Source organism: Bos grunniens, chromosome 2, assembly GCF_055505025.1.
Source record: "Bos grunniens cultivar Pamir isolate PY7600 chromosome 2, Bosgru_T2T1.0, whole genome shotgun sequence".
In the NCBI taxonomy this organism is placed as follows: Eukaryota; Metazoa; Chordata; class Mammalia; order Artiodactyla; family Bovidae; genus Bos; species Bos grunniens.
In genome coordinates this window covers 65,803,825-65,816,747 of record NC_141166.1, presented here as the reverse complement: position 1 = coordinate 65,816,747, position 12,923 = coordinate 65,803,825, and the positions used below count along the sequence as shown (strand labels likewise).

Here is a 12,923-nt window from a genome sequence, read left to right as displayed (position 1 = left end):
AGGTGGCCAAAGTGTTGGAGCTTCAGCTTCAGCATCAGTCCTTCCAATGAATATTCAGGACTGATTTCCTTTAGGATTGGCTGATTTGATCTCCTTGCTGTCCAAGGGACTCTCAAGAGTCTTCTCCAACACCACAGTTCAACAGCATCAGTTCTTTGGTGCCCAGCCTTCTTTACGGTCCAAATCTTTTACCCATACATGACTACTAGAAAAACCATAGCTTTGACTATACAGACATTTGTTTGCAAAGTAATGTCTCTGCTTTTTAACATGCTGTCTAGGTTTGTCATAGCTTTTCTTCCAAGGAGCAAATGTCTTTTAATTTCATGGCTGTAGTCACCATTTGCAGTGATTTTGGAGTCCAAGAAAATAAAGTCTGTCACTGTTCCATTGTTCCCCATCTATTTCCCATGAAGTGATGGGACCGGATGCCATAATCTTTGTTTTTTGAATGTTGAGTTTTAAGCCAGCTTTTTCACTCTCTTCTTTCACCATCAAGAGGCTCTTTAGTTCCTCTTCGTTTTCTGCCATAAGGGTGATGTTATCTTCATATCTGAAGTTATTGATATTTCTCCTGGAAATCTTGATTCCAGCTTGTGTTTATCCAGTCCTGCATTTCATATGATGTACTCTGCATATAAGTTAAATAGGTGGTGGAACTTCAAAAATGTCACTTCCTTACCCTCCTCCCTTTTGGAGCCAATACCCAGGAAGCAGAGAATTAGGCAGGATGAAAACATCCCCAGGCCTGGAAGGAAGGCTTATCTAGCTACTGACCACAGTGCATGTACAGATAACCCTGAGGTCAGTGACCCCACCTAGGCCAGGAGAGGCTCTGACACCGCTGCGCTTGAGCAGTCTGGGCTAACTCCACACTCCGCCCACACTGAGCTGAGTGAGCTGAGTGAGCCCTGGCCACCAGGCTCGGGCCCAGGGGAGAAGAAGCAGCACATGGAGAGTGGGCAGCTGGTGAGCAGAGCCCCTGCTCCAGGCTACGGTAAGTCCCTTGACATGGAGGATAGCCCCTTGCACCCCCAATCAGGTGAGTTGGGCACAGATGGGGAGGGAGAAAGCAGGAAGGAGCATAGTATGGGTGTCACTGAATCCCACTACTGACGCCCCAGTGCCGCCTAGCTGGTCGAGCTTTCTTTTCTTAGTAACTTTGGGCAGACTCATCTGTCTCCCAATCCTTCCACCTTCTCAAAAATCCAGCAGAGGATGGGAATGAAAGGGTAATGTTTGCCCAGGGAGAAATGAATTTGCCATTGTAACAAACAGATGTTACCTATTTATTTTCCTTAAACAATCAGCTTTTTCCAAAAGCAATTTTGAACAGCTTATAAAGAAGAGCTTCACAATAAGGTTAATAGTAAATAAGACTTGGGAAATCATGCTGCTGCTGCTAAGTCACTTCAGTCATGTCCGACTCTGTGTGACCCCACAGACGGCAGCCCACCAGGCTCCCCCGTCCCTGGGATTCTCCAGGCAAGAACACCAGCTGAGCTACTTTAAATTCTACTTTAAAGCCCATGGTGGGCTGGAGTAAAAATAAAGTAGAACTTAAGGTAGCTCGGCTGGTAAAGAATCCGCCTGCAGTGCAGGAGACCCCGTTTCAATTCCTGGGTCGGGAAGATCTGTGGAAAAGGAATAGGCTACCCACTCCAGTATTCTAGCCTGGAGAATTCCATGGACTGTACAGTCCATAGGGTTGCAGAGTCAGACACAACTGAGTGACTTTCATTAAATATATTTAGTAAAGATAAGATAAGCATGAATACGGGTCTGAGTATCCTAGTGTCCATGGTAAAAAGGGAAATAGGATCAGCAACTGGAAAGGAAGATGCATACTAGTCTTATATTTTTTTCCTAGAGCTTTATATAATAGGCATTGAGCATTGTGAGAAACAGGTCATTTACTTCATATTTCTAAAAATTCAGAAGCAGATGAAATCAGGCTATTTGGCTCATAAGAGCCTTTGAGAGAGCAAAGGGAATGGTATTAAAATACCATCCCATTAAGGTGAATGCATTCCAATATAGGTTTCTGATGGTCAGATTGGCCTGGGTGTTCAGCGAGTTGTCCCTTTCCTCATCTGTGCTGTAGACCCACATTTCTCAAACTTTAATATGCATGCAATCTCCAGCAAGTCTTTTGAAAATGCCTTTCTGATTTAGATCTGGGGTGGGTAGTTCTAAAAAACTCCCAGGGTACCACGTGTACCATACTTGGAGCAAGAAGCTAAAAGCCCAGACTTCTCTAGCTGTGCACCTATGCGGTTCCCCCAGCTGAAAGTAATGCAGTGCTGCCATGGTTCCCACTGACCACAGATGTCCAGCCCCAAGCCATGACTCCCGACGCACACAGAGACTAAGTGCCTACCATGTGTCCGAGCGCCCTTAGCAAAATGGCTGTTCCTGCCCACCCTTCCCCTAGTCTTGGATGTGCCCACCCCTCCCCCTAAAAGCACCTGCCTCTAGAACCTTGTTCATGCTCTTGTGCTGCCACAGTTAAATCTCTTGTGGATACAGTCTCTCGTTCCACTGAACTCAGAGAGCTTTTCCTCTGGAGAGAGCTCATGTTGCAATAGAGGACTAGAAGGAGGGCAAGACTTACACCAGAGTGCCAAGCCCTGGGTGCAGGGGCAGAGGGTTGAGGGCCCTGTTAGTCACACCTTATAATGCCTTACAATATTGGCTTGAAATAATCCATGACATGAAAGAGACTGTAAGCTTAAACCCTGAGCACACTTCTGCAGCTTGCCTCCCCTTCCAGCACCTGTCCCCCACAGCCCACCCCACCCCATGCCTGTGACCACTGCCTCACCTCTGGGTGGTTCCAACAAAGCTTTATCCACAGGGTCATCATGGAAGAAGACACAACCCCTTCATTTTCCCTTGAAATCGCTTCCCTAAGTTGCAGTCCCACTCCCTCCCTCACAGAAGGAAGCAGTTCCCTGTGCCCAGAGGCTTGGTTTGGGGAGTCTCACCTTGCCTGGGCTGGGCAGTGGAGGGCAGGACACCTTTTCTGGGGCCGCAGCCCAGCCTGAGCACATCTAGGTCCAGGTGGCCTGGCTCCCAGCCAGGCTGTCAGAATACATCTGGCACACGGCTTCTAGTGACCGTCTTGATTTAGTAGTCAATTAGAGTATTTATTTTGTGAAATGGATGTGTTTTGTCCGAGCTTATAAGTGCTGGATCAATCCAAGAAGCTGAGTCTGAACTATGTCCTTCTCTCTGGGCCAAGTAGGAGATAAACCTAGATTCTCTTCCCGGATACTCTCATCTTCTAAGCCAAAGGAGTAGCCTTGTCTGCAGGAAAAAGAGCAATCTCAGGAGACTGACATGCAGGGGCTCCATATCCAAATATCCACCATCACATGCGCTGAGCACCTCCTGTGTGCCTGCAGTGCCAGCTCTGGGGCAAGCAAAGGAGGAGACCAGATGTGGGGGGAGTCCTAGGCGAAGCTTCTCGGAGATGCTGGGAGGTGCAGAAGGTTGAGAATGGCCAAGTATTCATTCAATAACTGTTTACAGGGCACCGACTATGTGCCAGGCTCTGATCCAGGCACTGGGAATACAGAAGTGAAAGAGGCAGATAAAACTCCCTGCCCTGAAGGAGCTTACATTTCTGTGGGAGCAGAACATTAATGAACAGCAAACAGAGAAGGTGTGTCTTATAGTGAGTTAGAAGGAGAAAAAAGGGCTTTCCTGGTGGTTCAGTGGTAAAGAATCTGCCTGCCAATGCAGGAGACATGGGTTCAATCCCTGGGCTGGGAAGATCCCCTGGAGTAGAAAATGGCATGGGATTATTCTTGCCTGAATAATCCCATGAACAGAGGAGCCTGGCGGGCTACAATCCATGGGGTCACAAAGAGTCAGACACGACTAAGTGACTAACACACACTAGAAGGAGAAAAAGGCTAAGTGAAAAGAAATAGGGCAGGGTACCCAGATGAGGGATGCAGATAACTGGGTGAGTCTCACAGAGGTGATGTTATTTCTCAAGGATCCAAAGGAGGGAGGGAGAAGGCCAGTGTGGCAGGGCTGAGTGATAGCAAAGAGAAGGGAGCCGGAGACAAGGTCCTGCTGGGCCTGGTCGCCATAGAAAGGACTTTGCTTTGACTCTCAGAGACCAGGGAGCCAGGGGCAAGTTCTGAGCGAAGGAGTAACACAATCTGACAAACGTCTCCGAAGGATGGCTCCAGCCACTCTGCCCTTGGCCTAGCCGTGGACAGGAGTCTGGCACAGAGGAGGTGCTCGACCAGTGTCAGGGCACCATCCTCCCCCCGGCTCAGGAGATGGCACATCTGCTTCCCGGAGTTGGGCTCCAGGAAACACTGATTCAGCTCTCAGCCACACTAGGCCCCACGTCAGGTGAGACAGACAGGCCAAGCATCAAAGGCCAGTGGCGTGGATGGTGCTCTGTCCACCAAGGTGCTTGGCCTCAGCAGGGTGTTCACCTCTCTCCCTCCCTGTGCCTTTCAGGCCCCTCATTGTTCTCTTGTACAAGTTCATGCTCCACTAGGACATTCCTCTGTGTATCTCTGCTGCTCCAGCCTTTGCCCTCTCTCCAACTCATGGGGAGCCCCTCAGAGGCCTACCAGGACTCTTTGGAAGGATGCTAGATAGATCCTTTGAGAATATTGGAAGACCTCTCCACATCTCTGTTTCCCAAGCTACATCTCCTTGTGCTCCAACTCCTCTGGAGTAACAGGAAGGGTGCTCAGAGACCCTCATCAGACAGAAGATATTTAAAGAGCACCTACTGTGTGCAGGGCACCATGTGAGGGGCACCAAAGAAGGCTACATGCTCATTCCTGTTTCCCCAAAGTCACTGCAGAGGCAACCTCCCATCCTAGGGCCAGAACCAGGCATGGGGCAACTGTGTCCCCAGCACTTGGAATACTGTGATATGGTGCGGTTCCCTGAGTGTGGAATGCACAAAGGACCTATGAGAACTGCCTCCAGAGCTCAGAGAGGATGTTTTCCTGGGGCAGGGTGGGACAGGAGGTGGAAGAGAAGCCGGGCCTCAGGGTCTGGCAGAGTGGAGAGCTGGGGCGGGTGGGTATTTTATGCAAGAGGAAACCTGTGGAAGTGAGAAAGCACAAGATGCTGGTGAAGCGAGAGGACAAAGAAAAGGACTCTCGCCCCACCACCTGGCCAGAGCTCTGCCTCTCCCCCTCATCGTGCTCCCTGAGGTCTAGTTGTGGGGCCATTCTTGAGGCCCAGCCCCCTGCCTTTCTGGTTTCTGGGTTCAGATGGTCCCTCCCTAGGACTTATCTCCCCAGAACAGCTTGGGATCCTGGAGTATTTTGAAGCTCTTTATCAAGGGCTGGCAGAATATGTCCTAAAGGACTAATCCAGAGAGAGTCCCAGGGGTCAGGCAACCCCCAGTCAGCCTCCCAGAAGATGTGTGACATTGGTGCCCCACAACGATCAGAGCCCCTGTGTCCTCACCTGTGGAAGGAGAGGAATGGTGGTCAGCAGCACATGATGTGAGACTGCAGGTGAGAAAGGGCTTCAGATGACGGCACACACCTCTAGAAAGGTACCTGAAAGATACCCTCACCTTATACCTGACTCACGGCTGTGCTGGGAGGCCACCATCATGGGGGAGTGGAGGACAGCGCCCAGGGCTGAAGGCCATCTGTCTCAGGGTAGGGTGGTAGTTTCAAGCCTAGAAAGTCTAGATGAGGAGACTAGGGCCCCCCCAGTTCCCAGGCCCTGGAAGTGAGGACTCTGAAGAAGGGTCAGAGGTCTGCGCTAAGGGTAGACCAGGAACAGAGGAGCAGTGCAAGCACAGAGGCCTGGCCGCAGCCTAGTGGAGAAGGGGGCCTCTGCTGCTGCTTCCCTTGCAGGCTGGAAGGAAGCCAGGTTGAACTGGTACCTTGCATCTTCCCACCTGTGTGAACTTGGCCTGCCACTTAACCTGGCATTATGAAATGGACGTGGCTTTGAGGTGTCCCTCGGATGAAGGGAGCCAGCTGGTCCCAGAAGTTACCAGATGCCCTGCTTGTCCTGGTTAAGAGTTGCCCACTTTAATGGGGGAGATAGAGGTGTTCTTGCCTGGAGAATCCCAGGGACGGGGGAGCCTGGTGGGCGGCCGTCTATGGAGTCGCATAGAGTCGGACACGACTGAAGCGACTTAGCAGCAGCAGCAGCAGCATAGAGGTGTAGTTCCGGAAGTTTAGGAACATTAGGCCGGGGGAGGGGAGGGTCGTTTGTCCCTGCCGCCCACCACCACTGCTGGTGCCGCAGGGTGGGATCGAGGACCCTGCAGCTCCCCGATTGCGGTCCCGGGGGAGGTGGCCAAGCCGGATAAGCAGCAGCAGCCGGCAGGCGGGCGGCCTCCTCCCGCACAGGTCCGGCCCCGCGGGCGGGCGGGGCACCGGGAGAGGAGGAGCCTCCGGGTCGGGCCACCGCCTCCGCCGCCGCGGACCTTCTGCTGCCGCCGCTTGGAGCAGCGGCGGGCCTAAAAGGTGAGTGACCCCTCGCCCAGGTCGCCGCGGGGCTGCGCCCTGCCAGGGACCCCGGCCCCGGAGGCTGCCCCGTAGCCTCCTGCGCCTGAGCCGCCCCACGCATGCAGGAAACCTGGGCGACTGGGACCCAGCCACGTGTGCCCGGCGGCAGCGAACCCGGGTCCTGGGTCTTCCACTCCCTGTGTGCCTTCCTCCCCAACCTCGTGCGCCACCCGAGGTGGGCAGGGCCGGGTGCTCGCAGCGCAGGGGCGGGACTGAAGGGACCTAGCTAATTCCCCGGGATGCTGTGTCCCGCGCCCCACCCCGCGGACCCGCCGAGTCCACAGGTCCCGCGTTCCCCGCTGCCCCTGCCCGCGGTCTCAGGGGAGCGCCCGAGCGATGGGCGGGATCTTCTCGCCAGGGCTCCCAGCCCTGTGCCTGCCCCGGGCGGGGCAGGCGGCAGGGGCGGGGGCTCCCGACCTTGACCGGGAAGAGGCTGGGCTGACCAGTGTCCTCTGCCCGCGGAGCTCTTGCCTGGCAAACTTACCGGTTTCCCCGAAATTGGGGGGGCAGGCTGCCCAGAGAGGCGTGGTTGGAACTTTGCTCACTCTGGGTTAGATGAAGGGGAGGGTACGACGAGTTAGTACGTCCTCTGAGGACCAGGAGGCTGGGTCCTCAGGGAAAATGCAGACAAGTCTTGTTGGAGCCCTGGCAGAGGACTCTGGGGAGAGGCCTCAGAGGTTTCCAATGCCGCCTCTGAGACACAGGCTGCAGATATGGATCCTGGAAATACAGGAAAGTGTTTCTGTCCACCAGAGTCCAGTGATGATATGATTAATAGCAGACATTTATTGTGCACACCTGAATTCTTGCTTTGCACACAGTATTCCAGTTAATCCTCAGTATGGAAAGGCACCATTATTATCTCATTTAAGATGGGGAAACTGAGCCTCAGGTAGCATGGGTGTTTTATAAGGATGCTGCTGCTAAGTCGCTTCAGTCGTGTCCGACTCTGTGCGAACCCACAGAGGGCAGCCCACCAGGCTCCCCTGTCCCTGGGATTCTCCAGGCAAGAACACTGGAGTGGGTTACCATTTCCTTCTCCAATGCATGAAAGTGAAAAGTGAAAGTGAAGTTGTTCAGTCATGTCCGACTCCTAGCGACCCCATGGACTGCAGCCTACCAGGCTCCTCCATCCATGGGATTTTCCAGGCAAGAGTACTGGAGTGGGGTGCCATACAAGTACTAAGTTGCAAAAGTAGGATTTGTACACAGATTTATCTGACTTGAGAGCCGAGAGGGTGCTACTACTTGGAGAGATACGTCATGCTCTCCGAGGATTGTGGCAGCCTGAAGAATCCCAGGCTAGGGGCCAGAAAATCCACAGGACCAAAGAATTTTACCTGGGTGTGAACCTCAGTCACCTGCACGGTTTCTTAAAAATACAGATACCTATGTCTTCCTTGTTGGCTCAGTGGTAAAGAATCCACCTGCCAATGAAGGAGACATGGGTTCAATCCTTGGGTTGGGAAGATCCCCTGAAGAAGGAAATGGCAACCCACTCTAGTATTCTTGCCTGGGAAATCCCACGGACAGAAAAGCCTGGCAGGCTACAGTCCATGGGGTTGCAAAAGAGTCAGACACGACTAAGTGACTAAACAACAACAAGGTCCTACCCACAGCAGGCCGAGTCCAATTTTGCAGAGTGAACCCCCCTAGCATCTAGTCAGGAGTGCCTGGAGGGCTAAGACCGTATCTAAGTCATCTCTACCGTCATCTGTATCCCCAGTGGCCTCCAGAGGGGCCAGCTTGGAGCAGGTGCTTTTGTTACCGAGTACAAGTTCACTCTTCTCTCCACACAACATGCCAATTAACCGAGAGATGAGGTGTTGAGGCAAGGAATACCACTTTATTTGGAAAGCTGGCTGACCGAGAAGATGGCAGACTAATATCTCCAAAAAACCATCTTGTGGGGTCTGGGTGCTAGGTTCTTTTATAGAACCAGAGAGAGAAGCAGTGAGGAACTAAGGCAAAAAAGCAGAATAGAGGCAATGAGGAAGTAAAGTAAAAAAGGCCATCAGTCTTGCAAAACATCTCTGGGAATGGCCAGCCTTGGGAAAGGGATATGCTATTCTCGTCTTTCTTACAGCCGTTCACTGGTGGACAGGTTCAGATTATCTCCTAGGAGCTGAATAAGGGCGCTTTAGATTAATAGTCAGGTAGAGGGACAGGGTTCTCTGAGGCAGGCCCTAACGTATGATTATAATAACAAAAGCGATGAAAAGCAAGTCAAAGAAATAGATCCAACATGGAGTCAATTGACTCTCCCCTACAACACTTAAGCGATGTCTGATGGATGAATGGACTTCGTGGGGCAGGGGCTATCACTGGGATAGAAAAGTTTTCCTGAAGGAGACCTTGAATGATGGACAAGTGACCTCAGCCAGGCCTGGGGGAGGAAGGCCTGGAGTTGGCATGTGGTGACCCTGGCCTCAGAGTTTGCAGGGAGCTCCCTGCAAACTTAGACCAGGCCACTTGTTCATTGGAGGGTTGGACAGACGGCCTCAAGCTTGTTGAGCTCCTCAGGACCAGGCCTGGTCACACTGGGACCATAGGTATGCCCTCTTTGGACTAGAGATGCCAAACAGATGAACTCCTCTCCCCTCCAAGTTTTCTTTCCTTAACTCAGGGCCCTTCCCTTGCAGGATATATCAGAGTGTTGGGCAGGGCTTCAGAGAGTTAAAAGGGGAAATGTTAGGACTAAAGTCCATAGCTGCAAACCTGAACAGTGGAGTGGCTGACTGCAGAGGAGGGTGCCTGCCTTCGCAGTCATCACAGCCCTTTACCATGTGGCCTAAAGCACGGCCTCTGTTCTCTGAACCTGTTTCATCTACAAGACCTTGCTAAGGGCTTGGGACCTGATATTCCTATAAAACAGGAACAATAATGCCTGCTGGGGGAGGATGCCCTGTGTGATGGTGCTGAGGTTTAGGACTACAATAAATATCAGACCCCTTCCCATTCTCCCAGGGTTTGAGTGAAAAGCAGCTGGGAACCTTACAGGCTCATTGCTCCTCTTGTCTGAACCCCTCAGTTCACTAGGGCATGGCCTCCGTGGTCCCCTTCTCTGTTGCAGACCTGGTCTTGAGCCCAGGTCTCAATCTAGTTTGGGTTATAGAACTTGGAGGTGGGAAGGCAAGGGGTGGGGCCAAGGCACACTAGGTGGTTTTCAAACATTTGGCTACAGAAGGCTCACTTCCTCCTATCTGTGCCCCAGAGCTGGGGCCACCTACCTGTCCAACCTGATCTGCCGTTCCCAGGCCTCTGCATGTCAGCCCTTCATGCCTTGGCATACAGCGAGCACCACTTCATACCTGAAATACGATCGTCATCGTCAGTGAATAGTCAGCTCCCCACGTGCCAAGCATGTTATAGGTGTGAGCACACTTGAACCTTCCAACTGTCCTGTGAAATAGACAGTGCTGTTCTCCCAGCCTTATGACTTTCCCAAGAACACATGAGACTCCATTCTTTTGACACCAGATTTGTTCTCCTAACCACTGACTATAACTACTTGTCCAAATTTTGCCTAATTGTTTCTTCATTCAACATCTACTGAGCACTAACTTGGTGTCAGGCACTCAGGACCTGGTTTGAGTCCCACTTCTAGCAGGATGAGTGTAGGTTGTCGTTTATAGTCACACGAAAACCAACACCCTCCACTTATCTCTGAATATGAGTGGGAGAACTGAGGCCCAGGTTCCGCAGCTAATGGGAGGGAGCCAGGATTCCAAACCAGAGATGGCTTCTCCCTGAGCTGGAGGTATTGACCACTGCCCTGGCCGGATCAGTGGCTGCAAATTTATGCAGAATCATAAACCCCTGCATTGTCTCTTCAACCCAGAGCAAAAGATTTCCCCTGTCCTCAGGCATGGAACACTGTCACTGGAGAATTACCTGACACTCAACTCTTTCCAATCAGTCTGTCCTCATCAGTCACCATTGTCATCTGGCAAAGCCTGCAACAGGTGAGCCCTAATTGGCCTGCAATCAGGCAGTAACTTCTCACTTCCTCTTCTGCTTAATGAGATCCAGGTGGGGTCAAAGCACAGCACATTTTTAAGCCTTTTAGAGCTATCCAATTAGGAGATTAAACTGTGAAAAATGCAGTCTCAAAACTATCAAATGAGTCCAGGTAAATGTAAAGGAGTTTATGGACTGGTGAATGGGCCTCCTAAGTCTTCCGTGGGGAGTAGGCTGTCTTGGTTCAAGTGCAGACAGCATGTTTCCCAGAGCCTGTGTGCCGTCTCTGATGGGAGGACCCATGATTGTAGCAACCAGTGCTTCTGGTGGCTGTCAGGCTGTGGAAAGGGGAGGCCTGTGATTTGACTGGTGGGCTTGGGGAGGTGACAGCATGCCCTGCTGTTGGGGTGAAGGTCTCTCTGAAGGTGAGTCATTCAGAGCTGACAGCTGAGAATGTTAAGGGGCTTCAGGTGGCCCTGTGAGATGGGCCCTCCAGGTAGATTTTGTGAAAGACAGGCTAGCCAAATACAGTGCCTGTGGAGTCACCCCAATGGACCTTTTGAATCAAACAGGTCTGTGCCAAGCCCAGGTGCCCAGCCAGATGTGTACATGGGTCAGTATTGCACAGATACGGTGGGGTGGGGGTCTGCCAAATGAACCATAACCTGGTGTGGGGCTGAGCCTCTCCTGGAGGTCAGAGCAGGCCCTTTGTGGCTGTGTATAGAGATGGCTCCACACTGGCTGGAAATCAGGTGGCACCTGGAATTTTTAGGGAAGAAACAAGACATGCTGAGCCAGGTGGCCAAGGGTTATGATGAGAGTTCAGGGGGTTCGATCTGGGAAAGCCCTGCCCTCCTGATGTTCCTAGATTAGAAGGCTGGAGGCTGGAGATCTGACTGCTCTGTGAGTTCTGGCTTGGTGGCCTTTGTCCTCTCGTAATTTTGCTGTGGACTTCCTTTGTGGCTCAAATGGTAAAGAATCTGCCTGCAATGCAGGAGATGGGGGTTTCACCCCTGGGTCAGAAAGATCCCCTGGAGAAGGAAATGATAACCTGCTCCAGTATTCTTGCCTGGGAAATCTCATAGACAGAGGAAACTGGCGGGCTACAGTCCATGGAGTCACAAAGAGTTAGACATGACAGAGCGACTAATCAACAACAAAGTTTTGCTACAGCTCTTCTAGAACATCCTGCTCTGGCATGGCTCTGTGTGACATGTGAAGGGAGGGGGAATCACAAGATGGGGGGAGCTCAGGACACAACTAGGGGCTTGGGGAGAACCCCAGGGGGCAGGGCATCACGGCTGGAACCATGGGGGTGCTGCTCATGCCTGGAGGGTTTGCTTTCAGAAGGAAGTGTGGTTTCCTGACAGGGCAGCTTCTCCAAGGGGCTGTGTAGGTTCACAGGAGTGGAGAGCCCTCAAGGAACTTAGAGTCGACTGGGAAGCCAAATGAGGATACAAAATGCTCCTAGGCAGCGGAAGGGAAAGAGTCCAGGGCTGCATGTGGGCGGTGGCCTACAGCAGAACACAGGCCATGCATACAAAATAACAGTTCTAAGATGTACGTTTGGGAGCTTTCATGCTTACTGTCTTACTTAACCATCAGAACAGAGAAGGAAAGTAGCCTGCCCAAGGTCACATAGCTGGTACACGGTCAAACCTGAATTCACACCTAGATCTGTCTAACTAGATCCCCCATGAAGACAGCTGCTTCTGTATTCAGAATGAGGGAGATGGGTGGGGGGCTGTGGCGGGGTGGGTGCCTTGCATGCCCAAGGGCTCAGGCTAGATCTTCAGGGAAGAGGAGTGTCAATGGACAGAAGAAGTCAAGACTTCAGGTGGAGGTGACGGTACTGGCAGAAGAGGGGGGCAGCGGGGACTGGAAGGAGGGGTGGCAGATGAGTTGAGCAGGGGAAAGCCAGTCTGTGCATTGCTGGTCTAGGCTGGACTCTGGAAACATTCCACAATGCCTCTCCGTGCCTGCCCACAGGGTGAGACAGAGGAGCCCTAGCAGAGAACCATGCAGGCCCTGACCTGTTGCTGGCAATGAGTAAACCTGTCTGGAAACCAGGGTGTGTATTCTGGTCATCAAAGGCCCAGATGCCCATGGTTCCTCAGAGCTAGTTTCCCAAAATCACCAGTTTTCCAACAATTTGAAAACAATCAAAAGTACTTGTCGTAAGACTGAACTTGGCATAGTTTACTTCAATGATACAAAAGCTTCCACACCTCTGGCCTCCCCCTGTGCTGCTGGTGCGGCCTGGCCTCCAGGGTCACTGCACAGACAGGCCTTCCCCGTCCAGGCTATGTCCTCTGGACGGTATTGTCTTTCTGTCCGTCCTTCTGTCTGTCTCTCTGTCTGTCTCCCCACTGGAGAGAGACACCAACTAGCTAGTAAAGATGACTGTGAAGACTTGTTGGCACCGAATGTAGATAGAATTAG

At 52.1% G+C, this 12,923-nt stretch overlaps 1 protein-coding gene across 3 annotated transcripts in view; it reads left to right on the top strand.

The window, feature by feature from the left end:
- Positions 1-863: 863 nt before the first annotated feature.
- The window catches only part of STEAP3 (STEAP3 metalloreductase), a 51,782-nt gene continuing 39,722 nt past the window's right edge, over positions 864-12,923 (top strand). The window contains exons 1-2 of one of the 3 annotated variants that reach the window (XM_086349768.1): positions 6,409-6,479; positions 10,388-10,486. Coding sequence is in view for 1 of the 3 variants with exons in the window: in XM_086349762.1 (XP_086205888.1) it covers positions 952-997 (46 nt within the window). In the remaining 2 variants the exon portion in view is untranslated. Of the gene's footprint in view, positions 998-6,408; positions 6,480-10,387; positions 10,487-12,923 lie in introns of those variants that run through there. The other 2 variants (XM_086349762.1, XM_086349765.1) reach the window with 2 other exon arrangements.